Below are 24,139 nucleotides of genomic sequence, written 5' to 3' on the forward strand. Positions count from 1 at the left end.
GCGGGGGGGGGAAGGGGGCTCCTCTCGGCTGCCTGGTGCATGGGCGGGGGGGCCGAGCCACTGTCCAGATGGATGAACGCGAGCGCGGGGTGACTTTCCTGGGGGAACGGGCGGTCTAGACCCCCAGAATCCTTCCCAACAAACGCCCCCCTCGTGCTGGTCTCAGGCCCAGGAAGCAGAGGAGGCCGGGGGGGCGGCCTCCGTGCGGGGGGGGGCCCGAAGACACTTTTGCTCGTGTGCCTCAAACCCTCCCTGAGTCCATGGGTTGGTCGTGCGTGAAAGGTTGGGGGGCCGCCGACCTCCACCCCATGGAGGTGCGCAGGGGGCACTCCTGCCTGCCAGGGGGCTGCTCGCCAAGGCCTGCGGGAGCGCCGGGGCCCCCCGGGTGGCGAGCCACGGCTGCTGCTCCAGGCCCTCCACGATCGGGGAGGCCACGCAGGCTTGAGCGATGCCAAGCCAGGCTGAGGAGGAGGGGGCTCCTCCCGTGAAGGGCTCCCCCAGGAATGAGGACTAGGAACGTGCTTTCTGGAAAAGGCGCGTTAAGATTCCAAGTTGCTGGAACAGCTCCGTTCCCGATTGCAGCTTTGCACAGGGTGGTGTGTCTCCCGAGGCGTGGAAGCCGTGGCGCCTGCTCCTCCCGGACCCCCCCGGACCCCCCGCCAGCTTGTCCTCACAACCCCAGCTGGCCCTCCCCTTCCACTGAGGGCCGACTGAGACAGCTCCTCAGCTGCCGGCTCTTGCAACTGGGAATGGGGCTCGGGGCTCGTGCTCCTGCCTCTTCGCCCCCCCCCCCCACCAGCCAGGGCCTGTTTAGAAGGGGGCCAAGAAGACGCCCTGCTCCCCACACCCAGTCCCAGTCCCGGGGGTCCGTGGTTTTACGCAGCCCCTCATTTGCTCTGAGTGTCGCCGGCCGTTTCCCATGCTGCCGGCCCTTCCAGAATGCGGGGGGGGGGGGCTGTGGGGGGGGCTTGCTTCCCTTCCACCCCGCAGTCGGGCTCTGCACGCCTGGCGTCGCTCTGGCCGGGAAGACGTCGTGGGATGGTAATCCGGGGGCCCAGCAGCGCGGGGGGGACGGCCCGCGGCTCCCCCTCCGGGTCCGGCCACTGCGGCCTCACAAGGAAGGCGCCCACTCCCGAGGCGCGGGGGTGGGGGAGCGGCTCAGCCAGGCCGGCAGAGAGTTCATTCTGCTTATTTGCATTGCTCTCATTTCAAACTCCCCGGGCAGCAGCAGGGTGGGGGTGTCAGACGAGGACCTATTGGCGGAAACGGGGCACGCGAGCCCAGGCTGGCACACCTGGCCTCCACGGTGGTGGCAAGAAGACCCCCCCCGCCCTTCAGCTGGGGAGGGGGCAGCTCTGACCCCTCCAGAGCCCCACTGCGGTGGGAGCAGCGGCTGCCCCCCGCCCCCTCCCGCCCCCTCCCACGTGCAGGGCTGGCGGGCTGGTGCCTCCTGCCCTGGCAGAGCCGAGGAGGTGTGAGACCTGCTGCCAGGGGCACGATCCCCCGCTACCCACGGGGCACGGCTGCCCCTCCTGCTCAGCCGGCGCCCATGGGGCTATTGCTGGCGGAGGGGCGCCGGGCAGTGTGCGTGAGGGCCCCCCCTGCCCTGGCGGACTCTCCTCGCTTGGGGAACGGAGTGAGTGAGAACGAGGCTTTCAACGCTTGCCGCCGGCTTTGACGGGCGAGCAGGTAGCAGCCTCCCGACTCTTGGTCCCGGCGTTCCCAACCACACGGGTTGCGGGAGGCTGGCGCCAAGGAAGTCGGAGCATGTGGGAGACGATTGCGCCCCTTCCTTCACGGGGCTCTTGCTGCACCCCAACATTTAGGAAGCCACTTCGGGAGGCCGCTTGCCATTTTAATCGGAAGCGGAGCCCGTGCTTTGTCTGGCTGGAGGCCTCAGGCGAAACTCGGGGTGTTCTGGGGGCCAGGTGAAGCGGGGGGAGCTCAGTCTCTGGCAGGCACCCACCGCCCATGCTGCGGCCGTGCCCCGTGACGGTCGCTGGGCGTTCCTCTGTGCTCTGCCCGCCGGCCTGCCTGGGACGCCCCCGCCTCGTCCTGACCCGGTTTCGATCCCCCCGAGTAGACGGCACAGCCAGGGGGGTGTGGCCTCTGCGTCCCAAGGGCACGGCTGCATGTCCGCCTTGGCATGGGGGGCCGGGCCTCTTCCCTGCGTGGACAGTCTGGCCCCCTCCCCCTCCGCCCTTCATCTGCAGAGTCTTGCCCCCGGGCCCAGCCCCCCCTTCCCGCTGGCACCTCCGGAGGCACCTGGCCTGCCCTTGGCCGGGCCCCGGCTCCTCTGCCCTCGTCCTCGCGAGTCTTTCTCGCTCTTCTTCTCGGGCTCTTCGGACCCCATGCGCCTCCAAGCCCCCCTTTTTCCAGAGCACTTTCTTCCTTTTTTTTAGAATGGGGAACAGTGAGTATCATTTTGGAATGGGGGAAATGAGGCCGTTCCACCTCAGCGCAGCTCGCCTGGGGGTCACGCGGAGGAAAAGCAGGGCGTGGAATGTGGGCGTCTTGCGAGAGCACCGGGCGCCCTTGCGGATCACGGCGCTGCAGCCACACGAAAGGAGCCGCAGCGACGGGAGGCCCTTTGGGCACTGAGAGCGGCACCTTTGCGCAGGTTCCTTTCCTGGGGTTCTCCCCCCCAATGCATTCCACGACACAGCCACTAGGGGGCGATGTGTTGCAGCGGGATGGCGCCACAGGTGAGTTACCTGTCTCCCCAATTTCCTAGTCAGGCTGCCTTCTCCTTTCCAGGTAACCGATTTTCCCCTTTTTGCTCAGGTAGCAAGTTCTTTCCCAGAGAGGAGAGGTCTTCAGAGTACTGGAGAACGGAGAAGAGAGATGCTCAAGACAGTTTACGGGAAGGAAACCTCTTCTTCCTCTGGTGTCTCTGTTTGCTCCCAAAAGGACACAGGTGCAAGAGTCGTCATTTCTCTTCACAGGGCGCCTGTGTGGGGAGGGGAGTGCAGAATTTCTGGAACTGCGAAATGATGCTTCTTGAACGCCGCCACCACCTGGGCGATTAAAAACACCTGTCCTTGCACCTCGCCTTTCCGAGTCCTCCCCTGTGCCCGTCAAGCGCCTGTCCAGTCTCGTCTGTTCTGCACCTGCTTTGGCTCCACCGAGCTTCGCTATGGGCGTGATGCAGAGTGTGACGAATCCAGTCCACCTGCGTCAGGTGTCCTCCTTCTTTAGTGTGCTCTTTGACTGAATCGGATATTTTGGGGGGATGTACAAGGATTCTGTTCTTGTTTGCATGAGTGCAAGTGCAGAGCTGGACAAGTCTCCCCCCGCCCCCAGGTGTGTGTCTCCCCAAGCAAAAAAACACTGAACCCTGTGACTTGGAAAAACCTGGCCCACTGCAGAATCTAATCTGTCGGTTGGATTCACAGATCCAAACTCATCTGAATCCGTCATTAATTTCCCTGACCTTCAGGCCCAGCGAGTGAACAAGAGCCCAGGAAAAGAGCCGCTCGGGCGTCAGAAGTCTGGGACAGGAAGTGCGGGGGTGAAAACACGCCGGTCCTTTCCCTCTCCCTCTTGAGCGAGGATTGCAGCCCCTCGCCCTTCCTGCCTGGGGTTTAAATAGCTTACAAGAGCTGGCGAGCTGGGCAGCAAATATCTGCTGAATCTAAGAAAGGTCAGCAAAAGATCAGCACATCCGTGGCTCGACCGCAGAAGGAAAACAGCAGTGCTCGCCTGCTTTGAATTAAGTGCCTCAGGATGCGTCGCCCCAGCGCTCTCCCCCAGCCTGCGGCCCTCCTGGGGCACGCTGGGCTGGCCGCCTGGAGGGGGCCAGTTTGGAGAGCCAGCCTGGCTGGGGGCCCGTCTCCCGGCCCCTTCCAGAGCCAGTCCCTGGTTGTGAAGGGGGCGCTCACACGCTAAAAGTAACAATGCAGGACCCTGCTACTCAAGAGCTACTCTTGATGGACTTTGGTGGCGGAGTAAGAGTCAAACTGGGTGGCAACTGGGAGGGGTCTGCGATGAGCCCCCCGTTGTGTCGTTCTGTCACTCTTTGTGGAGAGTGGAAAAGCGCGGCCGATCCGTCCTCATTCCGATCCCTGGGGGGTGGGCGAGAGGCAGCCCCCGCGGCGCAGCTCCGGGACTGCAGCCTCCCCGGCAGGGAGCGAGGCGGACGCCGCTTCTCTGCCCTCCTGCCGGTGTGAATCCCCCCTCCGCTCGAGCGGCTTTGTGCTGTGCCAATGTTTTGTTCCAGTGCTTTTAGGGGTGGGTGAAAGGCAGCGTGGGAAACTGGGGGGAGTGGGGAGAGGGCCACGCACTTGCCACAGCCCTGTGCTCCCCCCGGCCCACCCCCTCAAAATATTAGCCTCCCAAGGCTGCTTTTCAAGCGATCCTCTGGAGCGCCACTCAACGTATCACACATAACCTTCTTGCTTGACTTTCAAGATTGCCGGGAATGCAGGGAAGTCCTGTGCCCAAGAGCTGAGCTGGCCGTGGCACCGAAAGCCGTAAGGGCCCCGTTCCTGGTGGGCGTTGCGTGTCCCGGCTCAGTCGTCAACCCCAAGGGGACAGACTGCATGTGAGGAAGAGGACCCAGAAAAGCCACACGGGTTCGAGGGCGTCCCACTGGAGTCCACGTGGGGCCCAGGGGGTCCACGCTCTCGTGCCGCCAGTCTCCCTGCCCGGGCGTGCGAGCTGCTGATCCGGGCAGCGGACCTCCCTGGCGCTCCATCCTGCGCCGGCTGAATTTCCCAGGCCCCACTGCAGGGAAGAGCCTCGCCTGATCCGGGCAGCTCAGTTCTGGGCCACAGCGAGCGGCTTGGGGTCTCGTCCATGTCGCTGCTGGGGGGATCAGCCGCTTCTCCCAAGTGCGGTGAGCGTGCCCCAGAAGATCAGAGCGTCGTCACATGAGGGACCCTGGGTGGGAGCCTGCAGAGACGGTGGCCGCCTTTTAAAGGGCGACATGAAGGATGCACCTGCACCTCCGGCACCATAAAGACAGAATGGGGGCTGTGATGGGGGGCTCGATCCACCCCATTCTAACAGTTGGGCAGAAGAGGGGCTGCCGGCTGGAAGCACTGGCTTGCCCTGCGATGCCCCCTCCCCGCCGGCTCCCCAGGGCGGTCCGGGAGCCACGCCACACAGCTCTGTTCAGAGGTTTATTGGCTGGTCTGCATTATACACACTTCCGCACGTACAGGGAGGGGGGCGCAGGCGTGCGCCGAGGGGAAGCGCATACGTGATGCACGCAGCCCGTGCACAGCTCTCAAATTCCGGATGGTGCTCTGTGGCTGCAGGGGCCGTGGGGGGTGGCTCTGCCGGCCCCCGAGCGGGACCATCACTCCGGCCACCCCCGGCCAGCGCGGCAGAGGCGCACGCTGACCCTTCCGTGCGGCCGCGGCGAGGGGCGGCCAGCTCCGAAGCGGTGCTGCCTGGACAGGCGGAGGCTGCAGGAGCCCCCAGGGACCTCCCATCCGGGACTCGGGCCGGCAGCCACACCCGGAAGGGCTCGGCCACGGGGACACCCCGCCTGCCTGCGCACAGGGCGCTCCTGCGGCGTCTCGGGACCGGCGCTGGCGGAGGGCCGTCCCTCCGTGCCCTGCAGGCTGCCGGGCTTCGTGCGTCCTTGGCACGGGCCCCCAGCACAGGGAAGGCCCGTCTTGACGGCCATGGGGCGTGGGCCTCGCAAAAGCTGGCCTGCTGGGAGCTCCATGGGGCAGATTCAGGGAACCCGAACGCCCTTCAGTGCGGAGCGGCTCCTCCGGGACCCCTCGCGAGCCACGCCGCGCCCCGTGCCGGGGCGGCTGCAGGGTTCCAGGGCGGGTGCTCCTTCCTCTGGCCAGAGGAGCCGGACTGAAGCCGAGCCCCCCTCCCCGAGCGGGCACCCCCTTCCAGAACACACTCCCCCAGCCGAGGCAGCGCCTGCCCCCCGCAAATCCACTGGGGCGGCCACACGCCTGCCTGCAGCTCCTGAGCTTCTGGCGCGTCCTCGCGCAGAGTCCGTCGAGCCAGTGCTGCCCGCTCGGACTGGCAGCCGCCCTCCAGGGCCTCATGCAGAGCAACAGCGCCTGCCCCACTCGGCTGCCTTCTGTGGGGAAGCCGGGCCTGGCCGGCGACGGAGGGAAGCATTCCGGGGGCCGAGTGGGGGGCTGCCACTGACACCGCGGGGCCGCCCCACCGCCCCCACCTGTCCCTGCAAGGACCTGCTGCTGTGGGCGCCCAGGTGCCCGTGTCTCAACAGGGTCAGAAGCGGGGCAGCGGCAGCCGCGGGGGGGGGGGGGGCTTCCCGTGGAAACCACGGGCAGGACCAGCTTCCACGGTGTGTCAGGCTGTCATGTAAGGCGCAGAATCAGGCCAGGGTTCCACGGCACACGGGCACGGGGGGACGCAGGCTGAGTGGGTGCCCCCCTTCACGGCCGCCCCCCCCACAGGTTCGCTAGTGTTTCCCTGCACGGCGCAGCCCTCCGAAGGGAGGGGAAGGGACATGGGGGGGACGCGACTGGCCAGGTGCGGGGTGGGGGGACCGAGAAGGTGCTTGAAGTGAGGTGGGCGGAGAGAGCCAGCAGCAGCTCGGAGCCTCTGAGCTCCCCCAGGGCAGGGAACCCCGACCCGACTGGAACGATGCCCTGAACCACCTCGGAGCTGGACGGTGTGGGACGCCCGCGGCCGGCCGGGACGGGGACGCCGCCCCGGCCCTCCATGGGGCGCAGGCAGGGGCAGGCGCCAGCAGCAGAGACCGCCCGATCGCCCCCCCCCCGCGTCCACCATGGCGTCTTGCGCAGGGCAAGCGGAAGCAGCTCACATTCCTGGGGGCCCCGGGGGGCCCGGAAGCCCCGGCCGACCTCGGATCCCGGGGTCCCCCTTTGGCCCCGTCAGCCCAATGGGGCCCGGCGGCCCTGGCTTGCCTGGGCTGCCGGGCTTCCCCGGTGGCCCCTGTGGCCCGGCGGGCCCCGGCACCCCCTCGGGCCCCGGCGGTCCCACGTCCCCCTTCGGCCCCACCTGGCCTTTGGGCCCACTTTGCCCAAAGTTGCCCTTGGTGCCCTTGAATCCGGGGGGGCCCCTCGTGCCCGCAGAGCCTCTTTCGCCCTGTGGCCCCGGGACGCCTGGAGAGCCTCGGGCCCCCTGGGGCCCGGGAGGGCCCAGGCCCCCAGGGTCGCCTTTCTGTCCTCTGCTTCCAGGAAGACCCTTTATGCCGAGGTCTCCTCTGACTCCTCTGGGGCCTGGGGGGCCGGGAACGCCTGGGGAGGAAGAAAGAGCAACATTATACGACCGGAGAGCATGCAATTCTATCCAGGGATAGGTGGTGAGGCAGTATGGTCTAGTGGTGAGAGTGGGGTCCCACATGCCCATGATGTTCCCTGGGGGACGTTGGGCCCATCATTCGCTCTCAGCCTGCCACACCGCTCGCAGGGTTGTTGTGCACACGAAATGGAGCGGGGGGGGGCACCTCGGAAGCCGCCTTGCCAGAGGAAAAGTCAGGCCGTGGATGGGATGACATTCTCCAAAAAATGTCGTTTGCAGGTGAGGCCACGGCAGGAGGGAGGGGGAAGCGAGGCGGCGCCAGGAATCGGTGCTCAGTGCTCAGGAGCGGGGGGGGGGGCTCACGCTTCCTCGCGCAGCCCCTCCCCTGACTACGGAGCCCACGTCCTGCCTGAAATCCCGGGGGGGCCTTCAAAGGGCTGTTGTCCTTAATCCACCTGGCCTCCGCAGCGGAAAACCTGAGCCGGCGCTGCGCCTCGCCTTCGACCGCGCCCGGCACTGCGGCTGCCAGCCGATCTCGAAGGGGCGGCCGGAGGGGAGGCGGAGGGCCTCCAGCGGCCCCCTCCCTGCCGTTCCCGGGCACCGCAGGGCACCTTTCCGGAGACGCTGAGCCCCCCAGAACGGGCTCTCCCCACGGTGATCCCACTGCTTCCCCGGACGGGGTGGGGCGGGGGAGGCCCCGCTCCACAGACAGCTTGACGCGCGCCAGCCCTGGTGCTCGCCCGCCCGGCAAGGAAAGCTGCCAGCGGTGGCCGCCAGCCTGCCCGCCCGGCCCCCCCCAGGCCCCCGTCCTGCACTCTCCCTGCCACGCTGCACTGGCTGGACCTGCCCCCCGCTTGCACTGAAGGCCAGAATCCGGACCGAAGTAGAGGTGGGGGTGCTCCGAGCACGTGCAGAGTAGCCCTCCCTGCTGACCGGTCCTCGCCCACTTCCGGGCATCGGGAGCACAGGTCCTGGGGGCTTTGCAGTGGCTGCAGCATGTGACCCCCAGCGCTCCCCACCATTCCCAAGCCCCCTGCAGCAACCCCCGCCCCCCCCCCCCCCCCGAAGCCCCTTGGCTGCCCACTCCCCCCTGGCCTGTCCCTGCGAGCGCACGCCAGCCCCTTCCTCTGGCTAGCGTGGTGCTGGCTCTGCCCCGTGACACCTGAGCAGGAGGGACCCAGACCTTTCCCACGGCCAGCAGGGGGCAGGTCTGGCCAGGACCCCCGCTCTTCCTCTGCGCCCCCCCCCCCCCCCCCGGATGCACAGACACACACTAGCTCATGAGTTGGTGCCGTGCATGTGGGGACCACTCGCCCGCGTGTGGGGGCATTTCTGGACGTGCGTCCCGGGGCATGTGACTGGGGGGCGTTCGGCACGGGGCCCAGTGGGAGGCTGGGCCGGCCACAGGCCCTCAGCCCAGCCTCCCTCGCAGGGGGGTTGTTGTGAGGACAGGACTGGGAACAGCCGCATCGAGCACTCAGGAAGAGAAACGACGGGCTGTGAGCCCAAGAAGTGCAGGAACGACGGGCAGGAGGAGACCCGTCCCGGGGCGCACGAGCCGCCGGGCTGCGCCAGCACAGGGCCTTCCCCGCGGGTGGCGCCCGCCACGGCGACGCCGGCCGGCCCCGATTCGGCCGAATGCTGGCTGGCATCTGTTCTGTGCGGCGGTCGCTCGCTCGGGCCTGGGAACGCGGCACCGAAGGCCTGCCGGGGACACGCCTCGCGGAGGCACGCCGTGTGGCCGTGGCCAGTGGCCGAGTCGGCTCGTCGGGGCGGTCGGAACAGGCCTGGGAAGCCACGGCGGGTTTCAGAGCTCGGAGAGCTGGCAGGTGCTGTGGAGAAGCAGCGCGGCTGGGATTCGTCCCTCCACCCAAGGAGCCTGACGCGCGAGGTGCCTTTTAAGCTGCCCCACGGAGGAACGCCCACAGCAGGGATGCTGCAAGACGGGAGCCCGGGGGGGTCCTGCCACGGACTCTCCCTCCCGCTCTCCCTTGGGGCTCGCGAGGGCCCAGCGGTGCCCCAGAGCGGCTTGTCGGCCGCTCAAGCGCTTTGCAGCGGGCCATCTTCACTGGGGAGCGGAGGGTTAACTCTCCTCCCACACGCTGCTTTTCCCTTGAAAAGCAAACAAACAAAAGTAAAACCAACCCTCCCCTTGCAGGGCAGTCAATCTTAACCGAAGCTGCTTTCCCATTGGCTCAGTGTGCAAACTAATGGAAAATAAATGGTTTGAGATGACTGGGGCGATCATTAATTAATTAATGATGAATGGCCCGTTTTCGGAGGGGGAGTTTCATTCCCAGGCTGCGCTGGTTAAAGCGGACCGTGAGCCGAGAGGAGCCCCGCGCCACAGTCCCACGGCGGAGGCCGGGCCCGCACCACGGGCGCCACCGCAGCCAAGCCTCCGTGGAGGGAGGCGCTTCCCCGGAGCCCCCGGCCTCCCCCCGCCCCGCGGTGCTCACCGCGCAAGACGGTGACGTTCCGCAGGATCTCCCCGTGCCGGGTGTCGACGGCCTTCATCTCCTCCATGACCATGGAGAGGTTGCGGATGTCGAAGTTCAGCCGGGCGCTCAGCAGGCCGAAGCGTTCCCGCAGGAGGTCCGTGGTGCTCAGCATGAGGCCGACCGACTTGTTCAGGTGGTACAGCTCCTCGGCGTGGACGTGGAAGCCCAGCGTGCACGACAGCCGCACGTCGTCCAGGTACTTCAGCATGCTGTGCACGTGGCTGTCGGTGGCGTTGATGTTCGTGAAGATGGTGTTGATCTCGATCTCGTGGGACGCCATGCGGCCCTCCAAGGTCTCGAAGCGCTCGGCGGTCCGGTTCTGCGTGTACCGGGCGTGGTACTGCAGGTCGTGCATGTTCTCCTCGTGGTCGTCCAGGAAGGAGGAGACGTTGTCCAGCTGCAGCTGCAGGCTCATCACCTGGAGGACCAGGTCGTGCATCCCCTCCGAGTTCTGGCCGATCCGCTGGGAGGCGATGCCCAGACTGGACTGGATGCTCTTGACCACCTCGCTGGTCTTGGAGGACGTCGCCCGCAGGCTCCCGAAGAGGCGGGTGTAGTTCTGCCACTCGGCCACGATCCGCTGCAGGGTCAGCGTCTCTTCGGTGGTCTTCCTCTGGATGACGAGCGCCCAGTCCGAGGTCTGCCCGATGGTGAAGTTCATCTGCTCCATGACGGCCGCCACGTCGAAGTGCTCCTGCGACAGCGCCTTCAGCGAGCGGCCCAGCTCGGCGGTGGCCGCTTGCCAGCCTCGCACCTGGGCCAGGAAGAGGCCCAGGCTCTGGTTGACCTGCTGGATGGCGGAGACGCAGCCGTCCACCTCGCCCGCGATCCTGTCGCTCGCGGAGGACAGCTGCTGGTGGGCTTGCCCGGCCCGGTCCAGCAGCACTTCCTGGGCCAGCAGCTTCTTCTGGACCTCCTCCAGCTCCTCCTGCAGCTTGCCGATTTCCTGGCCGAGCAGGCCCGTGTCGTGGCAGAAGGAGCAGTTGGCCACAGATTTCTCGTCTGGACGAGGAAGAGAAGCGCCGTGGCAGGGTCACGCCCGGTCGAAGCACAGCGGGCCCCGAGCCAGGGGCCGGCCACCCCCCCGTCCCTCCCAAGGACTGCTGGTGTGGAGGACACGGTCAGCAGAGGGGGGGCTGTGCATCTCTGCCCACCGAGCGTGGTGAACGCGAGCCGCAGAATCCGACGGGAGAGCAGCAGTTCCTGGAGTCTGGAAGGGGCCAGAGGGCCCCAGCCCCCCCCCCCGGGGCAGGCCTCCCAGCTAAACGTCAGCCCCCTCTCTTATCTTGGATGCCTCGGGGGAGACCCCACCACCTCCCTGGGCCATGGGGTCCCTTGTGGGGAAGTCCCGCCCTCCCGGGGCTGGTGGGCTGCAACTTGACAGCAACACGGGAGCGCAAAGCCAGAGCACCCGGGTCGGTCCCTGGCGTCTCCAGCCAGAGCCTGGCCGGAGGAGCCACCGCGGCCCCGGGCTCCACAGGCCAGGGGGCCCGCTCAGTCCGCGGCTGCTCCGAGGCGCCTGGCTTGGGCTCTGGCCGAGCAGCAGAAGGACGTTGGGACCCTTAGAGCGGTTCGGCAAAGGAGCTGTGGCCCAGGGAGGCGGTGGGCTCCCGACCCGGAGGCCTCCGAGGGGACGGCTGACCTGGGAGCCCCGCACTGAGCGGGGGTCGGGCCCTCTGGCCCCTCCCGGCTCTGCTCGTCCAGGATTCTGGGGTCCCCTCAGCCCCGGCCAGCCTAGAGCTGTCCACAGGGCCAGTGGGGCAGGGGGCAGGCACTGGCGGGGGGCCTGGAGCGGGAGCCCCCCAGCACTGGGGCCCTGCTCCAGGCTCACGGAAGCAGAGAAACAGGGCGAGCTGGAAGGGCCCCCAGGCCATCTGGTCTGACCCCCGGCTCCAGCCGGCTCCACTCATGTCATCCCCAACATGTGGGTGCCCCATCTTTCCTTGAAGCCCCTCACTGGTGGGGCCTCAACCTCCCTTGGAAGCCCATTCCATACCCTGGGGGTCCCAACCGCCAGCAAGTCCTTCCTGGCATCCAAGCTGAAGCCCGGTTCCTCAGGCTTTGCCCCATCAGAATACATCCCATCCTCCGCTGCAGGGGAGAACAGCTCAGGGCCCTGCCCCACAGGACACCCCCTCGCACCCCCAGAAGCCGCTAACAGGCCCCCTTGGGGTCTCCCCTCCTCCAGCTGGAGAGACCCCGCTCCCCCCACTCTCCTCCCAGGCCAGCCCTCCCAGCCCGGCTCCCATTCCTGTGCCCTGCGCTGGGCCGACCCCGACCTGGCTGCGTCTCTCCCACGACGGGGAGCCCAGCACTGGCCACGGTACCCCAGGGGAGGGTGCGCCAGTGCCACCCAGAGCAGTCCTGACACCCCCTCGACCCGGAAGCCACGCTCCTGGCCAGGCGTCCGCGGGTGGCGTTTGCCCTCTTGGCCGCCGCACCACATGGCTGGCTCACGCTCGGTCTTCTGTGACAAGGAGGGCAAGATCCTTCCACAGCGCTGCTCTCCCCCCACTCGCCCCCCAGCCTGTGCCCGTGACACCCACTCCTGGGCCCCACGTGCAAGACCTGGCACTTGTGCACGCTGAAGGCCACCCTGCCCTGGCTTCCCTGCCCCACTGCACCATCCAGGAGAAAACAACAGTGACGATGATGATGAAGCAGAAGGAGAAGGAGAAGCAGAAGATGAATTCCCTCTGAAACAGGAGCCCCTCCAGGTCAGTCCTGGCCGGGCCCATTCCACTTGTTTCCACGGGGAAAATTCCTGGCCGAGCGCGCCCCCCGCCCCCTGGCTCCGGTGCGCGATGCCAAGAAGCCCTTGTTCTGGGCGGTGCCCGCTGGCCAGCCATCCCGGCACACCCGCGAAGGCCCCGCTCCAGCGAGCCGGCCGGGGACGGAGCTGCGGGGACGGGTCCCACCGCAGCCTGGGTCCCCAGGAGGGCCCCCGGATGGGAGTCCTAAGCACCGCTCGGGCACAAGCCGCTGCTCTTGCTTCGGGGTGCATGTGTCAAGGGTTGCAGATGCTTCCCTCCCTCCTCCTCCTCCTCCTGTTTTCCAGCAGCCAGCGAGTGAGTCAGGGCCGTGTGTGTGTGTGTGTGTGTGTGTGTGTGTGTGTGTGTGTGTATTACTCACAGGCAGCTGTCAAGTTGGCCGGGCCGCCGCTGACTTGACGAGAACTGACCACAATCTGCTGACTGCCCAGAAACGCTCACGCCCTCTGGAAAGAGGCGCTCGCTGCCGCCTGGCGGGCCAGGGCAGGACCAGGTGCCACCCACTCCTGGCATGTCGCCCCCCTTTCCTCCTCCGTCCCCTCTTGGAGGAGCCCCTGCCAGTTCTGCTAAAGTTGGCCTTGACGCAAGGCAGGACCCGGCCACGGCGTGGGCCCCCCGCCAGCTTCTGCGGCCCCCGCTCTCCGGCCACCGCCACTGCCCCGCCCGGCTGCCCAGCAGACCTGTGCCCCCGCACCTTGCCCAATGCCGAGCCCGCTGGGGGCCCCAGACGCACCCCACCCCGCCAGAATCCCCATCCGAGACCTCCCCGCCAGGAGCAGGCCAAGGCAGGCTGCTCGGTGGTGGCCCCGCAGCCGTTCCCATGTGCCGCCGCCCTTCCGTGCCCGGGGGAAGCCCACAGCGTGCGGCCCGAGCTCACCCAGCTCCTGCAGGTTCTCCTGGACAGACGCGATCTTCTTCCGGTAGAACACCTGGGCCGAGCTGACGTCATCCGCGATGGAGTTCACCTTCTTGAAGACTGCGCAGGAGAGAGAGGAGGTGAGCGCGCCCCGGGGCCTCCCGTGCGGCTGCCGCTTCGGAGTCATGCACTGAGCGCGAGACGCTGGGGCAGGACTTCCCCCGTGCTGGGGGGGGGGGCAGGTGCCCCTAGGAACGCCTTGTGTGCTCCCCATTTCATTGAACCCGCGTGCTCAGGCTGGTGGCTTGGACGGGCGGGTCGGCCGTGGATCCAGCCTGGGTTGCCCTGGCAGAGTTTCCAAGCACTTCCTTGGTTCGGGAAATGCCCCCGAGGAAGAGGGGCTGGCGAGACCCTCCTCCCGGCAAGGAGAGCCCTTTGGGCAAGGGGCAGACCCCTCCCCACCCACACCCCACAGTCGCTTGCTGGGGGCTCACAGGGCGCCTGTGCAGGACACGCTGGCCGGCTCGAGGGGCCGCCCCCTGGCCCCTGCTGCCATGTCTTGCGACACCGACAGCAGCAGCCCGTGGGCCTGCTCGTCTGTAGGGCACCACACGGGCCCCTGCCGGGCAGCTTCTGGCTGAGCCGGGGCGGATGCTTCCCGAGAAAGGCTTCTGCAGGCCGGCCGAGGCAGCGGGGCAGGGAACGCTTGCCTGGAAGCCCCAGCAGCGCCGCGGGTGGAGGGCGGGTGCCGCAAGCATCCCCGGGATCCGGCCTCCGGCTGTCTCCCGGGGGCCTCAGCCCCTCCTGCTGGAGGGCTGAAGGCTGAGCCGTGCCTCTTCCCGCCGGCCAGCGGAGCTGCAGGGGCCAACCCTGCCTAGCCATGCCATGCCGTCCCCTGAAGGCGCGTTTTGCAAAAGGCCCCCCTGGCCTCCTGCCACGGGAGGGGCCCCCGCTCCGTGGCCGTGCCCCTCTGTGCAGGCTGCAGGGCCCAGGTCGGACCCCCGGCCGGCAGAGCCATTCCTGCCCGTCTGGGTCAGCGGTGCTGTGCGGAACAAGCGGAGGCTCTGCTGGGGGGCTGGGAAACGCCTGCCCCTTCTGCCTCTTCCTCTGTGGTGACCCACAGCAGAGCGTTTCACGGGAAAGGAGGCACCGGCTTGCAACCGGAGAGGGGCCCGGACGGCCCGCAGCCCGGCACCGCCTCGCAAGAGCCCCAGGACGCTGAGCTGCACCATTCCAGCCCGCGGCAGAAAGCGGCCTGTGCCCCGTGCCCCCCGCTCTGTGGCCCCCCTGCCCCAGAACTGCACGACAGATCCCACCGCCTGGCAGGAGCCCGCGACCCGCGTTCGGGCCGGATGCTCAGCGGGCCCCGTCCAGCGCCCCGAAGCAAGCCCTGGGCCCGACGGCCTGCCTTCGCGGCCCCTTCCCGCTCTCCTGCTCCGCTCCGTGGTCCTGCCTGCCGAAGGACGCGAGAGCCTCGTCTCCGCGCCACCCGGCGAGGCTGTGGGAGCCGTGGGCCCCAGGAAGCCGCGGCTGCAGCCACGGCCCGTGACGTGCAGCTTCCGCGGGACCCAGTGCTTCCAGCCTGCACAGATCCTGCCCCACGTGCAGAGTCCTTCCCCAAGGGGCCACACGCACCCCAAAGTGTGGCTGCTCGTTCGCTCCTGCAGAAACCCGGTTCCCCTTAGGAAGCGCTCTCCTCGTTTGCAAAAGCTTCTCCACCGGAACAATCCTCCAGGCAAGCTGGCCTACAGTTCCCATCCTCCCCAGCCAGCCTGCCAGGTGGGCTCATTGAGAGGGAAATGAAGAAGGCATCTGAGCTGCCAGAAGCCGGCAACCCCCCGGCCAGTCTGAGCATCTGAGACGTTCTGGCCACTCCACATTTGCAGCCCCCAGGCCAGGGCCGTGAACTGCCGAAATCAGAGACAGGATCTTGTGGTGGGGGGAGCGAGGCCCGTCCCTTGCGCCCCGGGCTGTGCTGCGTGGTCTCTTTTACGACCCACCGACCCACCGGGCAGCGGCTGCAGAGTGACGGCCCAGCGGTGCCGAGTGCTGGGACGGGGCCCAAGCCACAGCCGTTCTCTGCGGAGAGCCGGCCCACCGGCAGGGCCTGGCAGGGTTTGGGCACAAGCCCCAGAGGGAGGGGGCCACACCGTGCCAGCCCGACCAAGAGGCGGTGGGTGGTCTTTGCAGAAGGGCTTCCCCAGAAGGCCGGGGGCAATTCCGGGCATCTGGATTCTTCGGCACCGAAGGGAGCAGGGGGAACAGAGCCTCTGGACAGAGACGCAGGCCGGTTACGGCGGCCTCCTCCCCACCTGCAGCCGGCCAGAAAACTGCTGCGGGGGCGCCGGTGGGGGGAGCATTTCCTGCGCCCAGTGGGGGCAGTCCTTGAACCCGGCCCCTCGCGGCAGGCCTGGGATAGTGCAGGGGGCGGCACGGGTGGCCTCAGGACAAGGCCAGGCGTGGCTCGTCTCCTGGCACGGCCGCTGCGAGGGGCCCAGCGCACGGCCCGGGCACCGGCAGGGACGGGGCTCTGTCACCCGGCCGCCCCACAGTGGCCGTGGCCGGGCAGGGATGCTGGGGGCTGTGGTCCAGCCCGGCCGGGGAAAGCTGCCACTGCCACAGTGGGCGGGAGAGGGGAGAGGCCTCGGCCCAGCAAACCAGGACGGGTCGGGAAGCACCGGGACAGAGGGGCCTGCTGCGGATCCCCCCCTTGAGTGCCCCAGAAGCACGTGCCTTTTTGGCCTGTGTGGGCGGCATGTGCCAGGAGCAACTGGGCGCTCAGATCTCACAGCACAACGGCTATTCGGGCACCGAGTTTCCAAAGGGGACACAAGCGATGCGCCTCCCCGAGCCAGTTCCGGCTCCCCCTCTCTGGCCGCAGCTCTGTGCCTATGGGGGATACGGGGACAGCCGTGCCAGAGCCAGAGACTCCCGGGGGTCCAGCCACTGGGCCAGCCACCCTCCCAGAACAAGCCCGCGCTCGCTCTCTCCGGCAAGCAGTCCGCTGAGCGGGCGCCCCGGAGCCGCGGGGATGCACGGACCTCCACGGCTCCTCCGGTGGCCCCTTCTCAGGGCCAGTCCTGGCGGTCTGGCCCAGCCCTGCCCAGGAAGCCCCCTGCCTCGACCGGGCCCCCCCTGCCCCTCCGCACGAGGTGCTCTCTTGCTCCCCACGCGGTCAGCTGGAGCACGCCCGCTCTCTGGATGCCCGTCTTCGGGAGCCTGGAGAGGGGGCTGCACAGGAGAGACCCCTCTGCCGCTTGCGCCTGCGGGACACGCACCGCGGGGGCTCTTACCCAAAGCCGCCAGCACCACCACCGCCAGCACGAGCACGGCGACGAAGGCGTACAGCACCTTCACGGAGGCCTGGAGCGTGAGGGCCTTCTCGCACTGGCTGCAGCCGCTCCTTGCCCGGCCTGTGGGAGGAAGCGGCCGAGGAGCCCAGTTAATGGGAGGGCTGAGTGCCTGGGAGGGACGGGCTGGAAGGACAGTTCGCCCGGACGGCGTTCCCGTTGCGCAGAGCCCTCTAATGATCTCGGATGGTGCCGTGCGGAGGAAAACGCTTTCTGTGCATGCTCAGGGGCCCTTTTTAGAAGCCCCAGCCCTGAGTGCAGGGTTGGAGAGCGGAGCAGGGCTGTGGCGAGCAGGACCGTCATTCGAGGACCTCGCTCCCGGGGTCGGGGGGCCTGATGAGGTTCCCTCCAGGGAAGGGCCTGGCCTGGGAGGAGAGTCTGGGGCTTTCAGCATCACATCCTTGGTGTGAGCAAGAAGAGCAACTGTGCTTCTGTGCTCTGGAAAATTTCGGAAAGGCCCTCTGCTCGAGGAGGCGCGGGGTCAACCACAGGATGAGCAGGGTGCTCCCACAGTGGGTGACCCCTCGCAGGGGCACCGGCCTCTTTCGCTTGAATTCCTTCGCAGTGCTTTTAAAGCAACTCTGCGCGACAGAAAAGTCTCCCGGAGCATCAGACTGCCTTGCGCTCGTGACCTGTGCGCGGGGCTGCCACCCGAACGCTCAACAGTCTCCGCGCGAAACGCCCCCCTTCCCCAGGCGCACGACCCCTCGGCCCACTCTGCACACCGAGGGCGCTGTGGCGGGAGCCGTGGGAGTGGCGCCAGAGGCCGGGTGCAGGAAGGGGCGCGCACGGGGCATCCGTTTGGGTCCTGCCCCTTTGCAACACCACCGCGAGCCCAAGCAAGAGGGCTTTTCCCAAGAAGAGCCTTGGGAATTCCCTCATTTGCAACTGTGCCCGGAAATGCCTTTCTTTCTTTCTTCCTTCCTTCCTTCCTTCCTTCCTTCCTTCCTTCCTTCCTTCCTTCCTTCCTTCCTTCCTTCCTTCCTTTCTCTTTCTTGGGGATCTTTGAACTGTCCCTTTCCCCGAACTGCAGGCACGTCCGTGCTCAGTGGATGGAGGGGAAGGGCGCACTTTGGAAAACGGCCCACGAAAGCCGAGCAACAGGCCGGCAACGAAAACGAGCACGGAAGCGCTTTCCCGGGAACCTGGCGGGCTGAACCGAGCCGAGCCAGGCCAAGATCCCGTGGGGCTTGCCGGGGACGGGCTGAGCCGGAGCGCCATGCACGCTACTGCCCCCGGGGGGGGGGCGGGGGGCGGGGGGAAGCCGCTGCGCTGCGCTCACCGCTTGGCCTGTAGCGGAAGGACGGCATCTCCTCGCCTTCCCCGGTGAGGTCTTCCTCTGAAACGCAAAGACGAAGCAGGTGGTCGGAAGCGGTTCGCACGGGTGCGCATGGAGCGAGGCAGGCGGCCCACGCCCTGCCCGAGCCCGACTCACCCCTCGGAGGGGCCCCGGTCGTGCACCCCGCTTTCCGGAAGGAGCAAGCAGGGCGCGGGCCGAGCGAGGTCTCTGGAGGCACCCCGGCCTGCCTTCCAGGGTCAAAGGAGACGGACGTCAGCCCAGCAAGAGGGAGGGGAACGGTGGCTCTCCTCGCCAGCGGTTTTCAGGCAGGGGCGGGTGGCCCCGCTTGGAAGGGCAGTCCTGGAGTTGCATTCTGGCGCGTGGGGCTCAGCGCCCGTCCTGAAGCAGCTGGCCAGAAAGGGAGTCCAACTGTAGCTCGGAGCGACCCTCTTCCGGCCGTGAGGGGAAGGGGCAATGCGAGGGGGTGGGGTGGGGTGGCACGGGCTCGGCGAGCGGGGGCAGCGAGGCCACGGGCCTCGGTCCTGCGGGTGCCGGGGGGCGGCTTGGGTTGGCAACAGAGACACTCGCGAGCCAGCAGGGGCCGAACTGGGCAGCCCTGTCGCCGCCGCCGCTTCCCCAGCTTGGTGGGCTCCCGGTGAGCAGCCGCAGTCCTGACTGGGGAAGGTTGGGGAAGGGCCGCGAACGCACCCACGGCACCCCAGAACAGCTTCCCGGTGCCAGAACAGTCCTCAGTCTGGACGTGAGTGAGCCCTTCCAGGCAGAGCTGGAGGGGCCCCGATCCGCCCTGGAAGCCAAACCCTGCCTCTGGCTCCACTTGGCTGGGCTCCTCAGCCCGGTCGGGGGCTCCTTCGTTTCCAAGCCTTCTCTTCTGCGTACCTTGAAGCACTGTGCTACTAGGTCTGTCTGTTTCGACTGACTCATTTTGGCCGTCTAGCCCCGATTCTGTATGCTCTGCTCCCGGTGAGTAGGGCGCCCCGTGGCTGCTGTTCCCCCCGCTGTTGGGGCAACGTAATGGCCTGAGTTGCCCACGAGGGCAAGGATATGGCAGCCGCTCCTGGGGGAGGTGGGGGTGGCTGCACTGGCCACAGCACAGCCGGCGTTACACGAGAGCAAGCGCTCTCGCCCACCTGCCAGAGGGGCTGCCTCGGAGCCCGCGGAGCTGTGCGCTCAGGGCCTGGTGGGGGCAGACGAGGCCACGCTCCGTCGCACGCGGACCGGGCAGCCAGACCGCTCAGGGGGGCTTCCGGCTCACGGGGCGGGTTCAGAATCCAGGGAGAAACCGCACGGGGGGCCGTGGGTTGCCGGGCTGCCGGCTGGCACTTCCACGAGCGCCCGCTGCTGGAAGCCGGTGCCTCGCGCCGCTTGCCAGCTGGGGTGGTGGGACTCGCATCGCAGGGCACACGACAGCAGCCGATGTGCGAGCCAGAGTGGCCCGTGGGTTTGTGCCCTGGCCTGGGGAGCTGCACCCCCCTTCTGGCCCCACTGGGCCGTGGAGCTCACGGGGGCCTCTGGGCTAGTCTTGGCCTCTCAGCCCGGCCTCCCTCGCTGGGCTGTCGCGGTGAGGATGAGGCGCGGCTGCGTAAGCCCTCCGGGGTTCTCACAAGAAGCAAAAGGGCAGGATAGAGAAGCGATAATAAAAACAGGAGATCAAGCGGGGCGGGGGGGGGGGCTACTTTTTTTCCTGTCGGGCTGATCCTTCTCTGCATGTCCACTTGTGCTTTCCGTCTCCAGGAGCTGCGGCTGCCCCCGTCCTCCGGAGGCTGCCGGCCAGCTGCTTCGGGACGCGGAGGGCGGCCACGCGGGGGGACGAGGCTTTGGGCCGGGAGCGGTCCTTCCCGGCCGGCTTCCTTCTGCGCGAGGCATCCCCCCATTTGCTGAACAGGGGGGCGTTTCTGTGCCAGCCACACGCGTGCCACGCTGGTGCGGGAAGCGCCCCGTCGGGAGGGCCCTCTGGCACATGGAGGAAGGGGCGACTCGGCCGTGCGCCACGACACGGAAGTGGCAAGAGGGGGGCTTGCAACATGGCCGCGCGTCGCCCGACCACTCCATGCGCTGCGGGGGGAGTGCAGACCTGCCGGCACAGCCTTCCCGCGCGCCGCTTTCCCCGCGCAGGCCGAGCCCATCCGTCGCCCCGGCCCACCAGCGCCCCTCCGCCTCAGCTCACCCCAGCCAGGACAAAGGCCCGTGTGTTCCTGGAGCCGCAGAACCACCCCGTCCCGAGCAGGCACGTGGGGCGCTGAGGCGCAGGGGCCCGGGGACGCCTGCCAAGCGGGGGCGGCAGCCGGCCTTCCCAGGCCTTCCTGCTGAGCAGGCGCCCGCAAGCACCGGGGCGGGGGGAGGGCGCTTTGGAGAGGGAGCTGCCCGCTGGCCCCTGCCCGTGGTGCTCGGCGCCTGCATCACTCATCGGAGGGACAGCTGTCTAGCTGGGATCCTGCAACAACCCTGCAAGGTAGGCCAGTCATTAGTACGCCGCAGATGAAAGAACGGACGGAGGCCTGAAGTGAGAGAGCACCTGCCTCGGTGGGGGGGGGGCAGGCTCAGCCCGGCCACGCTCCGGCCGCTCCCTTGGCGGGCCGACTGCAGGGGCCTGGCCGGGACCAGCACGACTCACACCTGGGTTGGCGGGACATGTGCCCTCTGGATCTCGCCCGGTTCCCCGGCAGGGCGCGCTGCGAGGTCACGGGGAGCAAGCCAAGCGACGCTGGCAGGGCAGGGCAGGGCAGGGCAGGGCAGGGCAGGGCAGGCAGGCTGGGCTAGCGGAGCATCTTGCTCTCCTGCCGGCGCTTGGATGGCGCTTGTGCAAGACCTCCAGGGGGAACCGCAGCAGGGGGGCTCGCAAGGGGGAAGCACCGCCCGGCGCGGCAGCAGAACGGGGCGCGGCGCTCGCCGAGCCCCGGGAGCGGAGGGGGCGTCCGCGGCCAGACGCCGCCCCCGCGCCCCGTCCGTGCCTCCGGCTGCGGGCGGGTGGATGGGCAGGCGTGCTGCCGCCAGCTGGGCCCCGGGAAGGGTCGGGCCGCCGTGCCTGCCCTTGCCCCGCGGGGTGGCTGCCCGCCCGGGCCGGCATCGCCCGGGCCCCGCGGGGCCGCCCCTGATCAGCCCTCGCTCGCGCGCGCCCCTCGCCCCGGCCGGAGGGGTGCGCCCCCTCGTCCCCCGGGGGGCCGGAGCCAGCGGCGTGCCCAGGGTCCCGCTACCGGGGAGGCCTGGCCCCCCCTTCCCGCGGCGCTCCCGAGCCCCCCCGCGAGGAAAGGCGTCGCTCCGCCTCCCCCGCTCTCCTGCCCGCCAGCCATTAAACGTTCCTATATGAGGCCTCACGTATGATGGCGATCGACCGCGAGGCGGCGCTGCTCCAGAGCGCAGTGGCTTCTCCTTTCCTCGAAGGTGTCGTTCCAGTTGGTTCTGGCGTGGAATTTAATACTGCGCTTTCCTCAGTCTGCCCCCACCCCACGCCCACAACAACAGCAGAGCCTGGAAGGGGATGATGTCCCAGAGCTCAGCGGGGAGGGGCCCCGGGCGCAATAAATGCCCCCCGCCTGCTTCGCAGGCTGCAGGGGCCCCCTGCGCGCTGTTTCCCTGCGCGCCGAGCCTGGCGAGGCCCCGCGTGGGAGGAGGAACGAGCAGGAAGCACGGTGAGCTCTGCCCGGGCCCAGGCAGGTGAGGAACGGCTCCGGGCAGCGCTGACGGCTGGCTTCTGCTTGCCTTCCCATTGCCCAGCATGCCCCGAGTGATGCTTGGGCAGGAGCATTCTGGGGGACCAGGTGCCCCCCCACCCACCACTGCTCGGAGCAGCCTCCTGCAGCCCGGCTCCTGCCAGATGTGTTGGCCTGCAGCACATCTGGGGGCCCCTCCCTGGGGAAGGCTGGTGGCGCATGCTCTGTCAAAAATGACGGGGCACAGGGAGGCGCACCCCCGGGGCCCTCTCGGCCCACGGTTCCTCTGCACATCCCGCCCAGCCCCGCAAACAGCATGCAGAAGCCGGCAGCCCCACACCGGACGGTGCGAGGGGGCTCCGGTCTCCCCTCGCCTGCCGGGGGGCCCTCCTGCAGGCCGACAGCTGCCCAGGAGCAGCCATGCAAGGAGCCGGGCCTGTGCGGTGGTTCCCTTCCCTTACCGCGAGGGCCGGGCGGGCCCCAGATGGCCTCCGAGGCGGGAGAAGCGGCACCGGCCCTCCTCCTCTCCTTGGGTCCCCCTGCGGCGGAGGACGCAGCCCTCGGAAGGGGGAATTCGCTCCCGCAACGCCCACCTTGCAGTGGGGTCCCGGACAGGGCAGCCCCCGTGTCTGCGGGGCCGTGGGGCGGCGGGGTGGCAAGATCCCCATGTCGTTCCACTGGGACAAGCTGCCCCAGGAAAGGAGATCCGCCTGCTGGAGTTGTAAGGTTCTCCAGCAGGAGCGCCTCTGGAATGATAGGCCCCTCTGTGCCTGTGCCACATGGGCTGTACTGCCAGAGGCTGATGGGGGCCGGAGTCCCGCTGCTCTGCCCATAGCTATCCCAGCAGCCTGAGCAGAAGGGGGGAGGGGGGAGGGGCCGTTCGGCCAGCCCCTCTTCCCTCACCGTTCCTTCTTCTTTGGGTGCCATGTACTTTCAGATTATCATCCTGCGGTTGGAGCCTGTCTCGTTCAATTTATTGTAAGCCTTTTCGCCTGAGGAGCAGCATAAAAATACTGCAGATGAATACATGATCAAAGAAGCATATGGGAGCCCCCTCCCCGCTCCCCCAGTCGGCACCCTTGTTCCCAAACATCAGCGTTTTTCCAAGCTAAAATTAGATGCAGGCTTCCCTCGTATGCCCACAGAATCCACATTCGGGAAGAGCAGGGATTGTCTGCCTGGAGGAGCCCTCTGTGGGGTCAGGAGCATCCACGGCTCCCATCCACTCCCATGGGACTTGTGCAAGAGCACTTCCCAGCCAGCTGTCTCTTCACCCTCAGGTGCCGAGAGATAGAGCCGGTCCTGACCCTTTTTCAGTTCTGCCAGGCTTTCCAGGGCCGTCCAGGCCTCATCTGACACCGAATTCGGGCTATTTGTTTGTTCAAGCTTCCCGATGTCAGAGGAAGTCCAGCTACTCCAGCCCAGCGGGAATCAGAAGCTCGCTTGCTGCCTTCTGCAATGGCCAGGCAGGACCCACTATTACCAGATCCTAACCTGAAGTTTACAAAATTAAGATAAATAAGGTTTGCATCCGGCACCGCCTGCTGCTGCGAGCTAAAATTACCCACCGCTGCCTTTCCAAATTGGAGGTTTGCTCCTTTCGGCGCCTTCCTTCGAAGTCCTCGGCTCACCTTAACTACAGAGCCGTCCGCTTCGCAGTCCGAGAGTCGCTCAGGAAGGCCACCCCACCGCCGGAGCCGTGGGGCTCTGCCCCGGAGCGTTTCTTCCCATCCGTTGCAAACTAAGCAAAAGCAGGGGCCCTGGCACAGCCCGCGCGCACGGGTCATGCGGTGCTGCCGTAGAAAAGGACTGGCGGCCGAGCGCCCCACGCCAGACGCGCCCCCTTTCCTTTCCCTTCAGGATGCAACGTTCAAAACCGCCCAGCTCCCAGCACTGTCCTCCGGGGGCCCCGGGTTGAAACCCTGCCCTTGCCGGGGCCTCGCTGGGCGGCACTGGACGAGCACCTTCCGGTCCCTCCGACAAACGGGCTGCCCGGTGCCTGACGGAAGGAAGGAAGGAGCGCCGCCGCAGCCCGGGGGGCGACAGCCCTTCCTGGCGGGCGGCAGCGGGCAAGGCTGTGCCCGGCGCGCCTTGGCTTCCCCCGCGCCCCTCCCCGGCCCTTCCCCGGGCAGGGGGCTCACCTCGCCTCCGCCTCCTGCCTGTCCGCCCGTCGTGCGGGCTGCTTCCCGAGACCCGAGCGTGCAACGAGCGGATGCAGGCGGCGCTAGGCCTCGAAGAGACGCCGCAAGGTGGCCCGATGGCTCTTATCGGGAGGGTGGCCCTGGGCCGGCCGCGCCGCCTCCCCACATGCCCCCAGGGGCGCGGGGGGCGGCGCAGCGGAACGTCGCGGCTCGGGGAAAGCGCCAGGCGCCCCCCTCCCCGCAGCGCCCCCGCGGAAGCCGGCAGGGCGGACCGCGCGGCCCCGGACGGCCCCCCGGGCCGGGGGCCGGCGCTTGCGCCTCCCCGGCGGCGGCGGCGGAGCGCCCACACTCACCCCCTCGACGGCCC

The 24,139-nt window shown here is 68.1% G+C and overlaps 1 protein-coding gene across 1 annotated transcript in view; it reads right to left on the reverse strand.

Annotated features, from left to right (window-relative positions):
• Positions 1-6,762: 6,762 nt before the first annotated feature.
• The window catches only part of SCARA3 (scavenger receptor class A member 3), a 27,675-nt gene continuing 10,298 nt past the window's right edge, over positions 6,763-24,139 (reverse strand). Inside the window, exons 4-9 of the mRNA XM_044450309.1 lie at positions 23,773-23,894; positions 17,967-18,023; positions 16,628-16,747; positions 13,356-13,454; positions 9,666-10,709; positions 6,763-7,202 (exon numbers count right to left, since the gene is read on the reverse strand). Coding sequence (XP_044306244.1) covers positions 6,763-7,202; positions 9,666-10,709; positions 13,356-13,454; positions 16,628-16,747; positions 17,967-18,023; positions 23,773-23,894 — 1,882 coding nt within the window. The remainder of the gene's footprint in view (positions 7,203-9,665; positions 10,710-13,355; positions 13,455-16,627; positions 16,748-17,966; positions 18,024-23,772; positions 23,895-24,139) is intronic.

Source organism: Varanus komodoensis, unplaced genomic scaffold, assembly GCF_004798865.1.
Source record: "Varanus komodoensis strain SLA01 unplaced genomic scaffold, ASM479886v1 scaffold64, whole genome shotgun sequence".
NCBI classification, from domain to species: domain Eukaryota; kingdom Metazoa; phylum Chordata; class Lepidosauria; order Squamata; family Varanidae; genus Varanus; species Varanus komodoensis.